The 22,959-nt window shown below is 37.5% G+C and overlaps 1 protein-coding gene across 2 annotated transcripts in view; it reads left to right on the forward strand.

The window, feature by feature from the left end:
- The first annotated feature begins 209 nt into the window (after positions 1-209).
- The window catches only part of LOC115418668 (adhesion G-protein coupled receptor D2), a 98,828-nt gene continuing 76,078 nt past the window's right edge, over positions 210-22,959 (forward strand). The window contains exons 1-20 of one of the 2 annotated variants that reach the window (XM_030133210.1): positions 210-377; positions 480-516; positions 1,006-1,030; positions 1,956-2,183; positions 2,504-3,145; positions 4,552-4,749; positions 5,014-5,087; positions 5,345-5,644; positions 7,709-7,820; positions 8,178-8,324; positions 9,270-9,354; positions 9,452-9,563; positions 9,976-10,031; positions 10,291-10,411; positions 10,872-10,975; positions 12,594-12,696; positions 13,577-13,730; positions 13,931-14,064; positions 14,445-14,560; positions 16,071-16,191. In XM_030133210.1, the coding sequence (XP_029989070.1) occupies positions 481-516; positions 1,006-1,030; positions 1,956-2,183; positions 2,504-3,145; positions 4,552-4,749; positions 5,014-5,087; positions 5,345-5,644; positions 7,709-7,820; positions 8,178-8,324; positions 9,270-9,354; positions 9,452-9,563; positions 9,976-10,031; positions 10,291-10,411; positions 10,872-10,975; positions 12,594-12,696; positions 13,577-13,730; positions 13,931-14,064; positions 14,445-14,560; positions 16,071-16,191 (2,868 nt within the window). In that variant the 5' untranslated portion in view covers positions 210-377; position 480. The remainder of the gene's footprint in view (positions 378-479; positions 517-1,005; positions 1,031-1,955; positions 2,184-2,503; positions 3,146-4,551; positions 4,750-5,013; positions 5,088-5,344; positions 5,645-7,708; positions 7,821-8,177; positions 8,325-9,269; positions 9,355-9,451; positions 9,564-9,975; positions 10,032-10,290; positions 10,412-10,871; positions 10,976-12,593; positions 12,697-13,576; positions 13,731-13,930; positions 14,065-14,444; positions 14,561-16,070; positions 16,192-22,959) is intronic. The other variant, XM_030133211.1, reaches the window with a different exon arrangement.

Below are 22,959 nucleotides of genomic sequence, written 5' to 3' on the forward strand. Positions count from 1 at the left end.
TATTGTCTGCAGCTGCAGAGCTTGTAAATAGAAATCTGAAAAACTGTCTTGTGGACCTTCTGGAGCACCTTCAAGGACTCCTGAAAGTCCTTGAACCCTACTTTGAGCAGCCCTCTGCTCTTGTTCAGGTTACACCCACTCCTGCAGCTTCCACTGCATCTTCCCCTCGTTCGCTCTGAAGAAGCTTGAAGGGTCCTCTTGTACTTGGTGACCGATCGATAGAAAACCGTGAAGAACAAAACAAACCCCACTGAACTGTAGAAATGGACTTAAAGAAGGAAAAACTGAAAGGAGCGGTCTGAATGCTGCGTTCACTGACACGACGCGACTGGAAAGACAAGACGCGCAACAGTAGTTCTATAGGATAAACAATTCAGGTAAAGCAACACAAAAAACGTGTTTTTGCACACATACTGCAGTGAGTTTATGCTGTTTGGACTGTTCACGTCTAATCCTAACAAAACATGTTTACTTCTCAGGATGCACTGGTTAATCTTACCTAATATAGGCCTACTTGTAAGTACAGATTTATTCACTTCTTCAATATTTTTTTTCCCATTTGTCAAACATACTGTCTAGATTTTCTGTTGTCTGGCTTGTTCAGTGCAGTGGTTTGTTCAACTTTGCTTTATGGATGTCTTTCTTTCTGAAACTTCTATTTATTTATTTAGTTATTAAGTTTTGATGCTATGTTTTATGTTCAGACACAATTTGCGCCATTAAACTAATTCTCTAATTTGATTGGCTAGAACACATGTCAATTAAAATGCATTCAGCGATTGCTTGCATTTACTTGAAGGAAAAAGTAATTTTAGAGTTAAAAACTTTTTTTTTTTTTTAGCAGCATAGTTAATGACTAAGCTAAATGTATAACAGTCAATAAGGGACAGGGATGATTAACACTCAAAAAGCGGGCCAACAGCATGAAAAGGTTTAATGGAGGCCTTCCTCAGTGTTTCCAATAGCGAAAAGTAACCGAGCTATTCTAAATTTCTTGTGTTTCAGGTGTGTTTTCACGGTTATATATCGGGTAAGTAACTGTGCATTTTCTTCTTATTAATAATAATTTGTGCTCTTACAAAGTATAAATAGCTATTTAATCTAAAATGACCTGTAAAATTGTGGTGCTAAAAGCTAAATGAAAGTGTTAGTAAGCTAACAACCACTAGCTAGAAAAACATAAAGCTAATGGTATTTACTACTGATTTTCAAGTCCATTTCTCTTTATTAAATTAGAATTGGATTTAAGCAATTGGATTCCAAATTCATAGAGAGAAAATATGTAGAATATTATGGACTATTGTGCTTATTAAGTTTCAAGTAATTGGAGTGAAACCTGCCCATAGCCTATTCATTGCTTTGACTTGTTATTGTTGCCTTGTTCCTAAAAACAGAGGTCAGGTATTGTTAAACACAAAAGCAAAATTAGTCATTAAAGGTGAAAAGTACAAGATTCATGAGAGCTAAACAGAAGTATTGGAAAAAGTGTAGGATACCTGACAGCCATGAGCTTCCTCCTGTTTCCATTTCTCATAAACATCCCCTTCTTGAAGTAGACCCATATTTTGCCAGGACTCACTTATGTATACTAGTGATCCTTTAGTACAGTAGTACTTCATTAATGGGAGTTTATAGCTGGTAGAAGGCAAGTTGTTTTCAGGCTTCTAATAATAACACAAATGATAATGAAATGAGGCTATGTTATAGGACTTTATTAACACAAGCCTCTCAATCCAGATTTCTCTGCCTGGTTTTATTAGGTTACCAATTATATGAGACCGTTTGTGCATTATGTGTCAAAGTTGAACATGAAAGACTGCAAAATGCAATTATTATTTGACTTATTAAAGGTTCTCATTGCATACGAGTCCTTATAGATTTGAATGGAATACTAATCATGTTAAACATTTTACTGGGATAATGCAATAATCAGCTTTTTCCCCTCATTTTAATAGCATTTACACTGGAGACCAGAATCCATCATACACATGATGAGTCCTATTATGAATATGTGCCTGATCGCCTGCAGTGGAACGTTGCGCTGGATCTGTGTAACCAACGCTCTGGGTCTTTAGCAACTGTCTCCAACCAAGCAGAGAACAAAGAGTTAACCAACTTTTTACAATCCTTGAACATTTCTATGCCCGTGTGGATTGCCAGGAAAGTTATAACACATCTAAAAAGTAGGTTCACCGTGCCATTGCTGACACATTTTATTACTATATTAGCACCCTGCAAGTAGTCATTTTATGTATTTTGTCCAAGATGGCTTTCTGCTTGAAATGGAACTGACAATTCTGGCATGAAATGTTTAGCCACAGTGAATAAATGTTTTCCAAGTGTTTACAGTAGGAATAGGAGGACACAGTGGAATTTTATAATTTGGTTACATCGTTTCCAGGAGCTGTGCCAGGATTTTGCATTATTAGTAATGCACCTTTATTCTTTGTGTGTGTGTGTGTGTGTGTGTGTGTGTGTGTGTGTGTGTGTGACTGAATAAAAGGTTCCTATGAGACCCTGATTCTGGAGTTCACTGGGCGCTCAGACAGGAAGCATGCTCGTCTCCAACACCAGTTCCCCTCCATGGGCTCAGTGACTGTTTGCACCCGTCTTCGCTTCGATCCAAGCTGCTTTGGAATTTCCACCATCTTCTCTTATTCCATCCAGTCATATATTAATGAATTCCAGCTCCGTGCAAACCTAGTCCAGGGCAAGCTTGTGCAGCTGGCTCTGCTGGTCCATGGCATTCATGGGCCTTACCATGAGGCCTTCGACCATGATGACTCCTGGCATTCTGTTTGTGTTTCATGGGACCAGAATGGTGGACGATGGGTGTTATTTGCAGATGGTCTTGTGGTTTCCAGAGGTGATGGCTTACACAGCTCTGGCAGCATTGGCCCTGATGGTCATTTTATTATTGGCCAGGAGCAAGACACCTTTGGGGATTCATTTAAGAAGGACGAATCATTCTCAGGGAGCATCACAGAACTGCACATTTGGGAGAGAGTACTGGACAGCCATGAAATCTACACCATGGAAAATGAGTGTTCACCCATTTCCTTTGGGCTGGTGTTCAAGTGGAGTGGAGCAGCCATAGAAATAGAGTCCTCAGTCATAAAACTGTGGAGAGACAACCCATGTCAAGGTACATTAGTCAGAAGGAAGCATGAAGATGAAGCTGAAGTTTACCAGAATCAACACATCAACATGTCATAAGAAAATCTACCCATAAAATCTAGCAGAATAAAGAAGTGTAGAAGTTTATACTGTAAAAAAACAGAGCAGACTCTTATCTCTTCACAAACTCCTGGTGAAAGTTTAGCATTAGTGTTAAGTGCTGTTTACAGTATAGCTTCTTTGGTAGGGCTGGGTGGAGTTGCTATGTAGAAAAACAGTCACATAGAGACCATCTGAAAAGCTCTTTGGACAACACACTTTTCAGGAACATGCCAAGATCTTACTTGGCCTGATGTGGTAAACTCCACCCGTTTGACATTCCAACCAGGGTAAAATAAATGTTACGAATAAAATGTAGATACAACTGGACACATATCTGTTCTGTGTTCATCTGCACCCCGCCCTCTAATTTGTCTTATTAGACTGGGTGCTGAAGTAATTAGCAAAATTTATTTTTTTACATAAACAGTTTTCCTCCAGAGCATTGAGCTCCAGTGGAATTGTAATGACACTTAGGAAAAGAAAAAAATCTTAGTCTGTACTTGTCGTCTGTGAGTAATAGGAGTGATGGTGACTAAAGCTAAATTGGCAGATTCTGAAACTCCCAAACGGTTGTTGTAGATTTTTTGAGAATTATGTCACTCTGAATCCCACCCTTCAAAACAAACTTCTCCTGGTCTGACATCATTGTCCCCAGTGAACAGTAAGCGCCCAAAACCCTAACTCTCCCTCCTTGAGCTGAAGATTCAGAGAAGATGGTTTTCAGCTACAGTGAGGGGATTTCTTTTCAAGGAAAACTCCCAACAGAAGTCATGGTACTGTATGTGCTGAAGGGCCATTTAGAAAATGTCTTCTGGGATAAATTAATTCAGTCTGCTAGCCTGAGCGAACTGTTACAGATTCAGCTGAATCTTGTAATGATTATTATTTTACTTAGCACCTGTAGTGTAGTGAAAGATCTGGTCTTTTTTGAAAATTTACCATTAGACTAATAATAACACATTTTACCAACCTACGAAAGAACTATTTCTAAAAACATAACGAGGACTTTTTAGTCTCTTAGTAAATCTTGTTATATTTTGTTTAACATTGACACAGACTTTGCATAATCTCAACCAAGTGCTAATTTTTATGTAACCATCAATTGCAGCATGATCAATAATCTCTACCTCTAATTCTAGTGCTTCAGCTAATCTTACTCTAATTATAGGGCAACAGATCAGGGGACACCTATTTAGGTCACTTTAAACTATATCAGTAACTTCATTCTTTGACTTTCTTTTCTATGACAGTATGTGTCATGTAGTCCTAACGTCTGTCTTTAATTTCCCAGTGCTTAGTATGGCTACTAACCCTGACTGATTCCTTCTCTAGGTAACATCAGTGTGTTGCAAAATCCAGTTCTGAGTTCCCTCCTGACTGATAATCCCTTGCTGAATCAAACCATCACCTTGGAGTTGTTCGGCAGCCCTCAGGCTGAAGAAGAATGTGGCATCTTTGACCCAGTTATCGGGAATTGGACTTTTGCCAAGTGTGATTCAATGAGGGGCGCTGTCTGCCAATTTAGGAAAGGTGCCAATAATAATAGTAATGTCAGTTGCATTTTTATATACTTACATGAGATTTCATGATTTTTGCTGTATCCTACAATGATTCAGTTATCCAAGTATTGCAGTAATACAAGTCAGTACATCTTGTCTACAGTTAGAATTTGTGTTGTATACTTTTTTTTTTAAAAAAATTCTTGTTGATATAGTCTACATGTAGTAGGTAACATCAGTAGTACATTATTTCATTTATGAGGCTGACTATATGTTTGTCCCTGTTTGGCTGTAGAAGTGATGGATATTTTGAATTTCCCGAAGACTCCATTCTTCAGCAGATTGAGATTTGATCCTCTGAACAAACCTGTGAGTTGGACTCTTTAGTTGTCTGTATCTTTTGTATCAGAAATATTTTTGCCCATTTCAATCAAAGAACAGGAATGCATCTTGGTTACACCCTCAGAGGCAGTTGCATAACTGAACGGTACTTTGTGATATGGTAGAGAAATAAAATATCTCAGTGTTACAGCAACACGAAGAGCCAATCTAATGTGCATTTGTAACTTTTAAAAGCAGCAGTAGAGTGGAGGAAAACATTAATTTCTTAATTTCTTTATTTTCAGGCAACTGAGGAGTTTAGTTTTAACACCTCCTTAGATGGAGACCTGACCTCAATGCAGCATCTGACCCATGCAGTTCTGCATATGATGGAGGCTGGTGGTCCAAACCTCCTGACCTCCACTGATGTCCACTATCTGTCCCAAATGATTGAACTGGACTTGTCTGCACTTGCTAGTGCCCACACCACCGGAGCTGACACAGCAGAAGTCATGGTATCCATTGCCACCAACTATGTAAAGGTGGCTAGTTTGATGCTGGAGCCTCACATGGCTGCACAGTGGATGGGTGTGACAGAAGATGGGGTGAGTAGGAGATTTCTATCCATCTAAATTTACCACAGTTCTCCCCTAAAAAGGCCTCAGCAGCTTGATTCTATTAAAGTCAGTGGTAGTTAGAAATCCATGATCCATGTCTTACTAGCTTCATAACGTATTTTCACAAACTGCTGTAGTTTTAAGTATGGTTAGACATCATTGTCTTGTTGCTGTAACTTGTCCCATAATGTCCTGTCATGTTCTGGTTTTCCATACACAAATAAGCAAAATGTCCTGCCAACAAAAGTCACTACTGGAATTTAACTTTGCAAATAAGTAAGATCTTCCATTGAATGATTCCTGCAGTGATTAATATAATTCAGCTGACAGTTATTTAACCCTAACTGATGCAGTGAGTAGGTTCTCATTTTTTGAACAACAGTGTCTGAAGACATGTCCTATAGACTTTGAAATTATGTTACTCTAGCCCCTTTTACACAGCACTTATGTTTGGGAATATTTCGCCTTTCATCGTCTGTATAAACAAAATGGTGGAATCATTTGGCCCCATCTCATTCATGGCTCTGTAACGCTGCTGGAGGTAGTAACAGAGCCGTGATAAAAGTGGAATTATGATTCCAGAGCACTATGTAAAAGGAACACCTCTCATTCTGCAACGAAGGTGTGACGTTTTGATGATGGTGACCCCTGTACCTGAGAGACAACTGGCGCATATGGAGGCACTAGCATGGATTCTGTGCGGCTTTGTGCAAGGGATGCCGCGGCTACATGCCATTTTCACAGCCATGGGACCTGTAACATGTAGCCACAGCACTTGGGGTGCCTGCTGCAGAATCCATGCCAGTGTCTCCATATGCGCACTATATGCTCCGCTGCGTCACTGCCCGTTTGATTCCAGAACACAGGTCCACTGTGTAAAAGTCCAGCCTGTTTCACCTCATTTACTCCTTTGGCTTGGCTGTGGAAATTGGCCAATGGTGGAAAAAAGGTGGTATCACAATCTCGCCTTTTTTCCGGGATCTCTGTGTAAAAGTGGCTTCTGTTTCATTCACCTACATTCAGTTAAGAAAAGTAGATAAAGAGACTGAGTTAACTGAGTTAAGACCTGCTCAACACATTATTACAATCTGGAATGACAGTGGTGAACCATCATCTCTGGTCAGAAAAAAAAAAATCTTGAATGACATCTTTGAATGTTGATTTTTTTTTATAGTTCGGTGCAATCAAATTGTAAAAATCTAACAGCAGAACTTAAGGCTGCATTTCATAGTAAGTTTCTACAAGGAGAATTTGAAGAGAACATGAGATTAAGATTAAACAGCTGTGTAGCTTTAAGAAAACCACTTTTCAGAGATGTTAAAAAATCAACAGTTTGCTAGTGAGCATAAAGATTGGACTGTGGAGCAATGATCAAGGTCATGTGATCTGACGCATCCTGTCCAAGCCCTTGGGTCTAGTGTTATGATCTGGGGTTGCTTCAGTTGGCCAGGTCTAGGTTCAGTAACATTATGAGTCCAAAAAAAAAGGTCAGCTGACTACCTGAATATAGGGTATGACCAGGTTTTTCCATCATTTTTTTATTCCCAGATGGCACATGTATATTCTAAGAAACCTTTTCCAGGATGCACTGGGCTCAAATTGTGAAAGAGCAGCTCAGGGAGCATAAAACATCATTTTCACACATGGATTAGACACCACAGAGACCAAACTTTATCATCATTGAGAATCTTGGCGATGTGCTTAAGATTTTATAAAGCAGTTTGACTTTCCTTTCAGCAATACAAGATCTTGGCCGAAAATGAGTGCAACACTAGACAGAATTTAATGTTACGATATTGCATAAGCTCACACACACAAGAATACTACTGAAAAAAGGTTCCATAATCAAAGTTGAAGACAGTCCCACAAAGTATTAGCATGTGGGACTTCTTTGACTGGGCAGTGTATATTTAATAGACAATTCTCCAAAGAAATCAAGGACAATGATGAAATAATTATCAGCTTCCATGTGTGTAAACTTAATCTTTTTCATCCATTCTCCTCAGAATTTCAGTTTGACTTTAGTTGTTGTTCCTGTGTCGTGTTCTACAGGTTAATGTGGGACCATTTACCATTGTTAAGACCATTGACAGTCTAACTGAAGCTCTTGCAGACATGCTGTCTCCAGAGAGAAGAGGCTTCACTCTCTCTACAAAGAACATAGGTAAGAAAATATATCTTAATATACCTCAAAATACAGTTTTTGTGTAGATGACGTTTGTTAGTGAAAAGGAGAGGGATAGAAAAAAATGAATTTTACAGCAGAGTATTTACACACAAAACTGGCAGCAATAGATTTTTGGGGGGGAAAGAATTGTTGTGTGAAGGTTGCAGAGATCAGTATTAAAGGTTCTGTCCTTTTGCGTTGGTTGCACAAAACATACATAGATAGATATATGAGCTTTGGAACGCTGTTTAGAAGACAGCCTGTAGAGGATAAAATGCATTCTTTGATTTTTATGTATGCTTTGTGTTGTAATAAACTCCTTTCTTGGCGTGTCCTTGGTGTTTTTACTGCCAGATGTTTACATGAAGTGGCAAAGGCTTTCTGAAGCAAGCTCAACTCAAGTCTTCAAGCCATCTGCGCTCAGTTCTTCAACCGCCGGCAACAGCGGTCAGGATGATCTGCTTATATCTGTCTCTGAGCTTCAGAGGATACACGCTATTGGTAGGAACCATACATGCATACACAAGGAAATGCACCTGTTCTCAAATAATAACAAGAACATACACACTCATGCAGACCATATGTACACATACACAGATACAGTGTATTCCATGTACCGTCATGGTTTGGAGAGAAAACATACATGGCACAACATACTGAAAACAAATCTGTCATGCTATTTCCACTTGTAGCTGATTGTTATTTCTCCCTGACTGAAATTTACTAGATTAGAATTTGTTTTTAAATTTTTTTTCTTCAATCAAAAAATGCAATACTCACCCTCCCTCAGTGCAATATTCATGACTGATACACATTGTTTTTAATTTCACCTTGTATATGTCCTTTAATACCTTTTATATGCAGCATATATTTCTTCCATATGTGGTATAGAGTTGCCGTTTTGTGTATTTTCAGTATTTCTTTGTATTTTTACATAATTTCAGTATTTTTCAGTTTACATTTTCAGTGTCATTTTCATGTCATCGTTTTTTATATACAGTCATTCTTTTACACTTTAAGAATCTGCTGCTAAATTGTGTTTTCATCCTACAACAAGAACAATATTCTATTCTATTCTATTCTATTCTATTCTATTCTATTCTATTCTATTCTATTCTATAATCTATTGTTACACATTATAGTATTGATTTCCATGACATTAAATGCAGCATGATCATATTAACATATTTTTGAGCTTGTAAAAATTATAACAGCAGTATTTAATGCATGCAGCTCTGTTACATATTGTTTTTACTGCCTATGAAACTGGCTCCTTGGCCTTATCTGAATTAAAGTCTGTGGCGAGACCAAGAGGAACATGTGTCCTTGTGATGCTGAAAAGAAAGTAGTGAAGTCAAAATAGTACTGCTGAAACAGTAGTTTTAGGGAAAAAAAATTGATGCATTAAAAATAAAGTTGTTGTGCTTCTTTTTACTTCTCTACCAGGATATGAAGATGTGATGTTTATTCACACACACTACAGTCATCTGAGTGAGATTCTGGGGCATGGACAGGAGCCTCCGCTAAAAAGGTTAGCTGTGTTACCTATTTTCTCTCAGACTTTACATGTTGATATTTATTCGGAAATGGAATTGCACTAACAAGTCATTTATTGCCTCCTCCTGCAGAAATCCCCCACAACACCTGGCCTCTGCCGTCATATCGGCCACTATCCGTGATGCCTCCAAGGCACAAATCATCCCTGTTGCAGTCCAGTACACCCTTACCTCATCACATGTGGTACAGTCCATGGGTGGGGGCAGGGTGTTTACACAGTTCCTTTTTTTATCATCAGTTAATATCAGTCCATATCATCAGTTCTGTGGGATTTTTAACTACACTATTTTGAGTCACCTGAACTAGACAAACTCCATTTAATTTAGGCTGAAAATGCAGCTTGGTAAGATATAATCATTTTGACTTTTTCTCAAGTCAAATATTTATTTCAGATTAAAAATGGAAAATCTGACAGACGGTGTTCATTTCTACACAAATAAAGCAGTTTTCCTCTGTTCTTTATTTCACTTGTCACATACTGTTTCTCCCCAACAAGCTGCACCAGGCTTTCAGTTGTGGGACTTTTTGATGGTGGGAAACTAGGAATACAGTTATAAAAACAAGAAAGAGCAAATGTCTTTGTTTGTATTTCTAGGTGGAATATTCACAGCAAGTTACTCCTGTATGTGCATTTTGGAATTTCAGCTTGATGTAAGTATGATTAGTGACAATAAAAAATTAATCACACAGCTAAATTAAGGTGTACTACATTTAAGTCAGGGTAAGATCCCTATAAATATTGAATAGCATGTTACTGTATATTGTGAGATTTTTTTGAGATGGATGGAAAGACAAAGTTTTATCTACAATCTTTTTATTTTTTTCCTATTTAGAAATGATTTCTCTTGTGTTTGAAGCAAATTGACCAGTGTATGTTTCTGTGCTTGTACCTGTGTGTAATGGGGTATAGGCTTGCCAGTAGCTGGTCCAGTGATGGCTGCAGGGTTGTCTCTGCAGGCTCTGACGTTACTTCATGTCTGTGTAACCACACCACCAACTTTGCAGTGCTGATGAATTACCTGGAGCCAAAGGTAACGCATGGAGTTCATGAAATAATTTTCATACAATAGATGTTACAAGAGAGCAATTGCATACAGTAAATGCTTTTGTAATTAGGTGTCATTAATTATTTATAATATCACTTGCTGTTATGAAATCTGTGTCGTACTTGTAAGCCTTAAAACAATACGCAGACAGTAAGTTTATGGAAATTGGAATTGCAGGACAATTTATTTACCAGCAGGTGTCACTCTATGTGTACCTGTGCTGTTACAGAATGCACACGATGCCAAAATGTTGTCTGTAATATTAAAATAACAAAATACTCCTAAGCACATCAGCAGTTTCGCATTAACACTCGTAGGTTGTAGAATTACTGCAAATATTCAGTAATGATATGATATCCTAGGTTTTAGCACGGCTGCTCATTAACCACTCGGGCTGTCTGACAACATTCTCCCCTCTCTCTCACTGTTGTGCCTTCTGTCTTAGTGGAGTCATGAGGAGGAGCTCATCTTGACCAAACTGACGTTTATCGGCTCTGGTGCCTCTCTTTGTGCACTAGTGGTGACCTTGATGCTTTTCACTGTGCTAGAGTGAGTGATCTTTCCTTTGTTGCCAACATGGCTGCCTATTTTCAGCTGCTTTTAGGGCCCTGCATGCTCGAAGTGTCAGTACATTTTTTTTTAAAAATTGCTTATTACATTCTTTGCTTTGCTATGTTTTTTCAGTTTCTACAATAGAAATCTTAATACAGTACAGCACACTGTATATGTTATATTTACTTTATATTTACTTTGTATTTATCACAATTGTAAATACAATTTGAGATACTTTGAAATACTTAAATTTCACAAAGCCCCTGTTAGTTGGCAGGAGAATTGGACAGCGTTACAATTTTAGTAGTCACAAATGCAGTGTACAGTATATATCATACAAAACTAAAAACTAATGCAAACTGAATAATCAAAATTTAAAGGTCTGCAGCAGTCTGTTCCTAATTTTTCCTATATTTCTTTATGTATTTGGGGTGGAAAATGCTTATAACTATAAAAAGAATTTTACAGTTTACAGTGACTTGGAATCGGAATCTTGTCAGTTTAATACAAAGGTTGAAAATTAACAAAAAAAAGCCTCTTGTACATTGTTGTACATTCACTCTTAAAGTCCTCACCAGTTTAGTTGTACAGGCAGATTTTTGATCAGGTTAACTGACTGTTATAGTCTTTATTAAGTAACTGCTTCATGTTACCATGTAAATAACTGCACCCTATCAATCTGAGGACGTGCAGTACATATCTATCTATCTATCTATCTATCTATCTATCTATCTATCTATCTATCTATCTATCTATCTATCTATCTATCTATCTATCTATCTATCTATCTATCTATCTATCTATCTATCTATCTATCTATCCATCTATCTATCTATCTATCTATCTATCTATAGGAACACCACCCTGCACAGTTGTTCTGGTGTGACCTGATAGGGTCTTCAAAGACAGAGATAACTTATAGCTGTTGTAGTTGCTGGTGCTCTGTTCCTAAGTCAGCTATGAGTATTGACTAGTACTAATCCAGTAATTACCGCTGTCTACATGTAAGTCCACTCTGAAGGTTTATGGCAGCATTTTGCAGCTGTTAATTAACACAAGGGCCACTGCGAGATCCCAATCAGCTGGAGAAGAGCTGCTCAGACAATTTATGACTGTCCTGAAATCAGAGAGGGCACTCATGCATTTCACACTCATGCAGGTATATGATGTGCATGCCTTTGTGTACGTACCCTGTGCACATAGACAAAGACGCTGAGCCACATGTCTACAGATGCATGTACAATCACACCATGAAATTATTGTGGTCACAAGCAGTGATGCATATACAAATTGAGTCTAAATAGGCAAAACCCATCAGGTGCTAATGAGAGACTCTTCAGGTCATTTAGTTTTCTAAACCAGTTGCAGTTATGTGTCATGTAAACATCCAAAAAGGATACATTCGACCTTGTGATACCAGCAAAAGAGTTGTAATACATATATATATCTAGAGATTTTGTGTGGAAGTTATCTCCCATAAGCCATTTATATTATGCCTTTCAACATATTATAGAAGGTTATCATTTCTATCTAGGAAATTTACAAAACCTCAAAGGGATAGTTTAGCAAATACATGTGTAATTAAATGTAATGCTCTCATTCTCTCTGCCCACAGCATCCCCAAATCTGACAGAACGTCCATCCATAAGAACCTTTTCATCGCTCTGATCTGTGCGCAGGTGATTCTGCTGTGCAGTGGCTCAGCCATTCACAACAAGGTATTAGCAGAAAACTAATATGTGTGTGGTTCTGTTGAATGAAATGTAAAGTCTTAAGTGTTGTCTACCCAAGATGATAATGTGATATCAGATCTCCAGTTGCAGGTGAAGTTCAACTGTTACAGTCATAAGAGACAGTTTATTTAAATCAAAATTCTGAAATGGCTTATTATGAGTATTATTATGTGCCTAAAATGTTTAAAGGCACGAAACTGGCGGCTATGTGCCATAGCTGCTTTACACAAGTGATGACTAATATAACATCCATCAGTCGGAGCACATGATTCAGTCTATCAGTGGTCACTCAATGGCCTGTAGTTAGTTTGACCCCTGGTCCTTTGACCCTAGGTCATGTCAGGGTGGGATTTGCCCCTGGGGGGAGATGGTCATTTATTATGGAGATCGTTTTTCTATTTTGTTTTGATAAATTTAGAAAATATCATATTCATTTCGTGTTTAAGTATTAATCATATGACCCAATCTAGATCTAATTACATAGAATTTCAGTGGAAGAGTGGTTTGCTGTAATAGAATATATAGTTGGTTTTGGGTGGGGGGGGGGGGTGACTGAACAGGCAATTGTAATAGATTCTAGATTTTGTATGGTCTGTTTCAACATTTGATTCACATGATTTGTAAAATCATTCTGCAAAAAAAATACAATCATTTTTTATTTTATTTTTGTAGAAATCTAGATTATTTTTTTTTTACATTTTGAATGCACTTAACATAAAGTTCAGTAAGTAAGGGTATATGTCACCAAAATTGATGAAAAAGTGGTATTTAAAGGAGATATTGTGGAAGACACATCTACTCTTATATATGATCCACAATCATGAACTGACCTCAAACATATCTGACTCCATGTCTGTGTCTGTAGGTGGCCTGTACACTTGTTGCAGCGCTGCTTCATCTCTTCTTCATGGCAGCATTTAGCTGGATGCTGGTGGAGGGTCTGCTGCTCTGGAGCAAGGTGGTTGCAGTCAACCTGAGTGAGGACCGGCACATGAAGTACTACTATCTCATCGGCTGGGGTACGGCGGCTTGACACATGCTCCATCACTATGTATTAATTAAGTGTTTTACTGCTTTATATACATGCTATGTTTTAATATGATGCTTTGCTCTAGCCCTTTTCCCCCTCCTCTTTTATCTATTACTTGATACATGTATTTCTTTTCTTAATTCTCTCTCTTCTTTAATTTTCTACCTTTCCTCTCCATCTTCCCTGCAGGTCTGCCAGTGCTGATAGTCACTATCACACTGGCATCAGCCTCGGGCAAGTACTCAGCTGACGGCTACTGTTGGCTCAGTGTCCAGAATGGTGTTATCTGGGGCTTCGCTGGGCCAGTCATCTTCATCATCATGGTCAGCAGCTTGAAACTAAATCCTGTCATGTAGTCTGTTCAGTCTGAATTCATTTAAATACACAATATAACGGACACTCATCTATTCCTTCCCTAGTATTTCTCTTTATGCTTCCATGTGGCTTTTACCAGAATGTAGAAATTATTGATACATAATTAAAGATACAAAAGGAGTTTATTTAGACCAGGTACCTCTACTACTTTAACTTCTCCTTTTTTCTTCTGCAGTTTTCTTCCAATGTCATCCTGTATTTTTCACATCTACCTTTCTTTTGCTGTTCCCTGTTTTAATTTTGTTTCATATGCTTTCTCTTAGTTTTTCATTGTTTTACATGTTTTTATGCTCACCTCTTTCCTCTCTCACCTCTTTCTGTTTTCTAGGTGAATATCATGGTATTAAGTCGAGTGGTGGTCATAACCATCTCCACAGCCAAGAGGAGGTCTATTATGCTGGCCATGGGCGCCAGTCCTGTTGAACAAGCATATGAGCAGATCAGGTACCAGCCACAAGGAGGCGCCATTTCTCTTTTTTCTTTTTCTTTTTTTTTAATTATTTGTCCAGGACATAGGCCTTGGAGCAGACAGGCTTTAGTAACTGGGTATCACATAAAAAAGCAGGCGGAAGATTTGTATTGGATTTGTCATTTTAAAATAGCAAGCCTCTTTTATCAAACAAGAAAGGAATATATTCTGAGTGGACTGCATTAGTCAAAGAAAAAAATAACACTTGTAATGTTTAAAACATGCAGAATGCTGCCTTTAATTCAGAAGTATGTTATAAAATTAAATAAATCAATATTCTGTTTCAGGATTTTAATTTACCTTGCACTATTGAAACAGAATTATTATTAAAATAATTTTGAATAGCAGAGCTAGTGGCAGAGTAGGACAGTACTATTTGTAATATTAATGTTTGGATTTTATATGATTATTAAGGATTACGAAAAATCTTGATGATATTTGAGCAGGAAATTATGTACATTTTAGTGTATGAGGGTTGGTTACATTAGTTTTATTACGTGTGATCAAAGTAAAAATGAAAACCTGTGGCAGTTACACTTCAGAAATGCACGGATTGTGAATTGGTGTAAAAATATTAACTGATATATGTAATGTCAAAAATACCTGTTCTTCATATTCCTTGCAGGTGTCATGTGCAGTTTTGTTTTCTTCACTTATTTCAACATTGGATGAAGAAATCCACAAAAAAAAATTTATTAGTTGAGAGTTTGTTTTTTTTTAAGGTCATTTAAAGTCTAAGCAACAGTGAGAAGGAAAATAATTCAGTAATAATTTTTGCTTGTTAAAAACACAAATACTGTCTTTGTCATCGTTTTTGTGGGTTTAACTTTGCAATCAGTGTTTGTCAATTAGACTGACAACAATGCAAAGTGCATCCTAGCAGATTCCCTCAACGCTCTCGCATAAATCTATCAGTGAAAATCATGTTAAAGTGTATGTTTTCTTATTACCTTAGCCCTCCTAGGCACACAGTAGGTGCTCTATGAGGGTTTTTCAAAGCTGGCCTTGAACCATTTGGCACCCGTGGGTGGCAGCCGTCTCGGAAACTCAAACACATTCCTCCGCTGAACAAACTAGGGCCCACAGCCGGTCCATGTCACATTTTCAGGAACACACACACAGCTGGTGCGGTTTGGCGGTCACCTGAGCGGGAAGCTAATTCCACTCTAAACAGAATTAAGGCGGATTTAAGGTGGGAAGTTGTCACCCAATGAGCCTCCCCAGCCGCACAGTGTTGTGTATGGAACAACCAGTTTGCCAAAGCCGCTCAAGTTTGGTCCAAAACGACATGAAAAACTGAGAAAGCCAGATTGGAGCTCAGAATGATGAGGGTGAATTTTTTGCAAATAGCTGAAGTTGGTGTATGTTCAGCTCACTCAGCCAATCAAACAGTTTACAGTCCTGGTCCATGTTTATGTGTCCATGTTGTATTTTTTTCCCCACATGCATGAGTTTTTATATTCGTTTCTATTTGTGTGAGCCCAGAGCTGCAGTGAAAGCAGTGTTGGTGTTGTTGCCTATTCTGGGACTGACGTGGCTGTGTGGTGTCCTGGTGCCTTTCTCCATTGTCATGGCATACATCTTCATCCTCCTCAACTCCCTGCAGGTACACACACAAATATACCCAACAGATGAACCCAGTGTGCACAATTTTAAGAAGAAGAATTAGCCAAAGTTGGGTGGCTGTTTGCATTTGATTGATTGAGTAGAAAAAGACATGAAAAAAGGGAAAAAAAAAAAAAAAACAGAGGGAATGTACAATATTTACACATGAAAATAAAAAAAAATGTATATATAATGTCTGTCATATATGCCTTTACACCTGTGCATAGATAACCATACATTTATTCATCTGATTTGTTCTGTGTATTTTATGCCCAAAATGGAGTGGAGGGAAGTGGAACTTATTTACTCCCATCCCATTCCATAGTCCATTCCTCAGCCATGAATTAATCTGCAAAGAAAAACACATGCATGATTGTCAAGTTCAAGCAAATTAATTCCCAATTTTTTTATAGAAGATTTCAACTCTAGAAGCCTTTTTTTATCAGCAGAAAGTGCATGTATTACAAAAATGTGATAGATATTTGACCCCGCAATCTGTTATTCATATTTAAAATTAAGGATTCTCCCACTGCTGACATTTGAAAACACACCACTCTGTCATTGTTGTTGTAGGTGGTTTACTGGTAACACAAACACAACATGTTTTGGTACCTAAACCTTAATGAATTGCGGCATCTATCTATTTTAATAAAGAACCAAAATAATGTCAAAACTTCCAAGCAACTTTAAAAACTTCAACAGCTGATGGACTTTTAGCAGTTTTATTCTCGTCAATGAGAAACAGAAAGGTTTTCCATTATGCATTGTAATTCTGCCCTTCTCTCTTGGCGAGGGTACACACACTGTCAAGGTTTTTATTTGTCAGTGACAAGGCTGAGGCAGAAAGGGGGGAAAAAAGACTCTTGGTCTGGCTTGTGTTAAACAGGTGCTTCATTTTAACAAAAGGAAGTCGATTTGTACTGTTTGATTGTTTCCTCTTTTTGTATTCAGAGGTTGTTTGAGATTTATAAGTGTTTATGCATTTCTTAAATATTTGTTTGTGGGCATTTTTGTGACTTTATTTGATAAATGATTGTAGAGAAGAGACAGGAAATAAAGGAAGGCAGACGGGGAATGACATGACCGGGGGGTGAACTGGAGGCATTGCAGTTCAGTACTGTTACCTTTATTCACTGGACTAAAGAGGGCCAAAGATAAGTGCTTTTAATGATGGAATTAAGAAGGTAATGAAATTTTAAGTAATTTTTCCACAAGATGCATATTCATTAACGCCACAGCTGTATTTAAAAATGGTCACAATATAGAAAACTTAATGTTAAAGTCAACGCATCTTCATTTCCTACTGCACTGCAGTGAGGAGGAAGATGGTGAAGACGAATTCATGTAATTTACTGCAGCAAGCAAACAGATCCACATTACCCAGCTTCCCCAGCATGTCTGGATCAACTGCTGCAATTTGTAGTCGTTTTTTAATCAGCTGTATCTTTAACTGAGCTGTATATTTAACAAGAAAATCAATACAGGTTTTAGCTGCATTCTGATCATTAAACGAGGCCCCTTGGTTGCCATAAATAGTTTCTGTTTCCCCCTCATATCTAATTATAATTTTCCATGTCGACAGTAATTAATACAGAAGGCTTTCTGGCTCTTATTATTATACGACTGCTGTTCTTCACATGTTAATACATCACATGGATTTTCAGTTTCATAGATCTATCTGTCTCGGTATGTTCAGCTGTCCACTTGTCAGTCTTCCGGTTCTCTATTTAACTCTCTACCTACTTCTCTTAGGTCGTGACCTGCCTGTCTCATCTATATTGCTGCCAATTAATTTGACTTTCTTACCTTTATTATAACACGTTGCCAGAGGACACAATGAGGTTATGTGCATCTTGTGCAACCCAAAGTAAATCTCTGCTTCTTATCTAATGCTCCAATCCCTAATCACTGTTATTTCATTATTATTCTCTCTTATCCATTTAGCTACATTACTTGTCTTGTCTCTTTTAATATGTGCCAACTTGAGGTAGCATATTAACTGCGCTACAAAGTGACATATTTCAATGTAGGCAGCATATTCCATTTGTTTCAGGGGGCTATAGCTGACCTTGATGAGAATTAGATTTTAAAAAAAGAAACGTTTTACATTATTTACTGTTGGTTGCCTTTATTTGATTTAACTCATCTGATTAACAAGGTGCCATTCAGCAGTGATCACACTACTGCTGAAACCTAAAGTGACGCAAGAGTTTGTGTTATATGTGTCGTGTGATTGTGGGTGCGTTTATTTGCGTGTGTTAATGTTTTTCTTGAGCAACCAGCTGCTTTACTAATATTTAATTATGTAATGTGTCTTTAAAAAGCTTGAATTGGTTGATCAAGACACAACAGGGACCGTCTCGAACTCCGAGTTGCTCCGTTGTCACGCCCTGTTGACCCCACCGCTCTGCCTCTGCATAGGGTCTGCAAACCTTTAGAATAATAATCCTTATCCAATTTTCTATGGTTTGGGGGAATTTTGTGTGAGTTGCTGGGTTTTGAAGATGTGAAATATGTTGTGCTTGTGTCCCTGTTTTAGTTAATTTTAGAGCTGTGTGGATACTACTGTATATTTCAGCGTTTATAATACTATGATGACAGATTCTGTTCTCTGTAGATTGTGTATTCAGCCAAAAAGCAAACAAGACATATTGTAAAACAGTTTACTGTAACTGTTGATGTACTTAAGATTTTCCAGCAGTTTCTGTAGATAGTGGACTTTTCTTTGCCTGTTAAGTCATGGAGGTGACAGGGAAGCGTCTAATTCCAACATCTTGTGTGCCAGAACAATTTTTTTCACTATATAAGTCTTTTATATTTCATAGATGTATTTATTTGCTTATTTAATTTATCCATATCACCCCTAAAATGGCTGTGATGTATATTTTGGCAGAATATTTTGATTTAGTTTTTGAAAAGAGAAACATGAAGCATTTTTTTTCTTTTCCCCTCATGTGATGCTTTATTTGTTAATTAGACCCTGTGTAACTGTAGACACTTTTGCTGTGTAGGTGTTGCTTTTTTCAATGCTGCTGATCCCATTGGGATGAGGTATAGCACAGCTGAACATAGTCCCTCCATAATAGCTACTCATAAAGATGATGAAATGTATGAAACCTTAACAATACTGCATGCAAAACCTGAGCTGGTAGGCAGGAGATAAAAATATATAAATAAATGTAAACACACTTTTTTTTTTTTTTTTTAGGAAATCGTTTTTTATTTGTGGCTGTTGTATTTTCAATGGGGCCAGCCAAAGCAATATAAAGCTTAAGCGGCAAGCCTTTACTGTTAAATCAATAAAACAGATAATGTTGACAAGCCTTTTTCATTGCACTCCCTCTTGCCCTCCCTGGTCCTCTCCTCTTCTCCTGTCTTGACAACACTTTCTGAAGTGTCTCTACTGTTGCTGTTTATTCTCTCAATAGAGACCTGAGCCCGCCATTAAGAGTAAACACACTGTATGCCTGACCTTAATGCATGCCATACGCGCTGACCTCAGCATCCAATCCAAGGCCTTTGAGTTTTACTTGGGTTTCATTAACTGATAGCAGATGATTTTAAGTTTGAGTCTGAACAGAGCATGCTCACTCAGATTTTAGGAAGGGACTATCTCGAAGAACCATATTTACATTTATAAGACAGGCTCATACTTGTTTTTTTTTTTTAATTTTTCATTGGTGATGTATTCTTCAAATTTTTGCACTAGCTTTATTTATAAGAAAGGGTAATAAATATTTTGTTTTTGTCATTATTATTCACTCTATATTTGAAATGTATCAGTATGTTTGTATTTTAAAGTCAAATGGTTGTGAAATTCAATAACACCAGGCCAGCTTTTCATTATCAAATATCAAAATTACACTTATAGTAATTAGTGAGCACTGAAAAGGATTATTAAGGAGCAAGTTCAATGTGGATATTGTGGTTCCCTGATGCTTAACTTCCTAGTCTGAGCGAGTTTTTATGAACATCTTCCCCATAAATAGAGGCATGCCTCATCTGCTTCCTTATCAAGCCAGAGATAAATAGCAAGGTGTATATGTGTGTGTGTGTGTGTGTGTGTGTGTGTGTGTGTGTGTGTGTGTGTATGTGTTCGTGTGTGTTAAGGGATGGTGGGCTCTTTGGGTAGCCCATAAATCGCTCCACCCTCCGTCATCCAATCTCTGGGCAATGTCATTCAAAACCCCCGCACTATCCATTACTTGGATATAATAGGCTCCTGGCCATGCAGTGTCCATCTTATTATTAGCCCATAACTTCAAACTATCAATAACTTTGAGCTGCAGAGGAAGAGTATGGGTGAAGTTAAAGGAGGAGAGGGGGAAAACAAAGTAGAGGAGTGAAGGAAGTTAGGGAGTTGGAAAGAAAATGTTAGGGTAGTGATCGTCCTGCATAAATTGCCAGGTGTGTGAGCGAGTCCCTGTGGTTTTATTTTGGTAACTTAGCAGGAAATGTATTTGTTAAGAGCATAATCTTTTTCTTTCTGTCATGATGGTTTACTGCCTGTGGAGGGCAACCCCGTACCTTGTCACTACAGTCTGAAAATACAGAGAAATCAGTGAGAGAATTAATTTAATCTTTTATATTTGCATTAAGATCTTTTATATCACAGAAAATGATGACAGTATATTGCTTTTCTTTCAACGTGAACAGACTGTCAAGTGTTAATGAGATTTTACTGGCATTCCATAAAGCTTTGGAAGTGAAAACTTTCAGTTCGCTCAGAGGTGAACATGAGTTTCAAAAAGAAACTCACCATATGTGTATTACAGAATAGTAGGTGTGTATTGTTCGGCAGTTCATAATTTCAGTAGAAAAGGTATGCAGAGTTGACTTGACATCACTTTCTGATGACCCTAAACTTGAAGTGGTTATAAATTTAAAAAAAGCACATAGTGGAATCACAGCCCTTTTCATGAGCAGGCAGACGTTTTTTATATACATAAGGAAATTCTTTCGTTCAATGCAATCTTTTTTTTTGATGATTGAATTATTTTGTAAGACTGCGCTGTGGTTCAGGTTGTTGCACATTGCTATGTTGCATTTTGTTAATAAGAAAAAATAATGTATCTATTCTAAAAATCAGGGTTCAAGTAATGCTTCACATCAGACTATTCAAAGCCATGTTACACACCCAATAATGAAAAGGGTCATTGAGTGGAAATGTACAATTTTTTTTACCTTTAATACAGCTTAAGACTTTGTGAAACTGTGTGTATGAGTATAGTTTCTATAGAAAGGAATGCAGCAAATCTGCACTTCCATAAACGTACACACACTTACCTAGTGGAGCATGACATCAGAGTGTATCCAAGATATAGATATGATCAATACAGTGTTGCCCAGCTTATTGATTTTTTTGCCATATGGGAGAATTTTTGTGAGCGTAAGCAATGCTTGTACAGCATCCAAAGTAACTGCCTGAGTTTGTGTGATGTTTCTTTTTTGTCTGTCCCATAGTTCAGTGGTTCCACCGGTTCTCAAATGGACGAGGGCGCAACAGTGATATGTGTGTGTTTCAGGAATCAAATGTCAGGTTTTGTTATTTTCTGTTACTCACTTTTTTTTATGAAAAGGGTGGAATAAAGAAACATACAAACAAGAAAGAGACAGACTAACAAAACATTTACACTAATGAGCCCTAATCTATTTTCACACACTGCTCTTTTTCATGTATTTAGGCCTTAACAGGTATTGGCCCAGAGTGCAAACTTTCCCCATATACAGTAAGTAGGAAAAAGTGTGCCCTTAATATTACCTTGAGTCAGCCAGACGTTACTCCTGCTTTTACAACCATCTGCCATCTCCATACTTGTTGTTTATTTTGAAAAGGAAATAAATCATATATAAGTAGACTCATATTGGGGTCTCTGTTTTGCCTAACACTGTCACTTAATAACCAGGTGTGATTTGCTGTTTCATTCATGCTTCCTAAAAAGCTGGTACATCAAAATATTCCCTCTGCAAATTAAAGCTGCAACCTTTACTTTAACCTTTTACTGTCCAACATAGAAGTGGAAACAATTTACAGTTAAATTGGTCAGATAAGAGTGAACTGCATCTCAGAGAGAAAATCAAAGAAACACATGGGTTAAAAGCATTTTGAACAAAATAATTTTGGGCTGTCTTGTTCCGTACATAAGCCAAACAAAATACCTCCTACAAATAACCAAAGGTGTGTTTTTGCCTGGATGTGTGCATCCATTTATGTGGCCTGTGTGCATAATCTGTCTTAACACATGTCACCGCTTTACTCAACACACTTTCATCAGAAGAAACAAAAACAGCCAGACTTGTATCCAGTTTCCCTGTCAGGCATCCAGTCCACTTATTTGTACCTACATAACCAGCCCATTCAAAGCAAAATTTGCGCTCTGCTCTCCTTTCCTGCTTCACCTCCCTTCTTTTTCCTGCTGCACAGTTTTAGAACTGAGGCACAACCAATTTTTGGAGCTCGCAGTTATACTCTTTTAAATAAAGATGAGTTGACAGTATTTATCAGTATTTAGCATATTTTATACAAGTAACTTGTTCAAATGAAGAAACAGTGCTCATGGTGCTATAAAAATAAAGATAGTCAGAGCATAGTTGTCAATGTTGTGACATATTTTAAGATTGTGATCATTAGATTTATCATATACTTTTTTTTGTCTATTCTTATTTTATGTAAATAACTGGCTAAAACATGTTTTTCAGTGTTTTGTTGTTTTACTTATTTTTTTAGTATGCATATTTTAATGTTAAACATTTATCACTATTATTTTTG

The sequence above is a fragment of the Sphaeramia orbicularis genome, chromosome 4 (assembly GCF_902148855.1).
Source record: "Sphaeramia orbicularis chromosome 4, fSphaOr1.1, whole genome shotgun sequence".
Taxonomy (NCBI): domain Eukaryota; kingdom Metazoa; phylum Chordata; class Actinopteri; order Kurtiformes; family Apogonidae; genus Sphaeramia; species Sphaeramia orbicularis.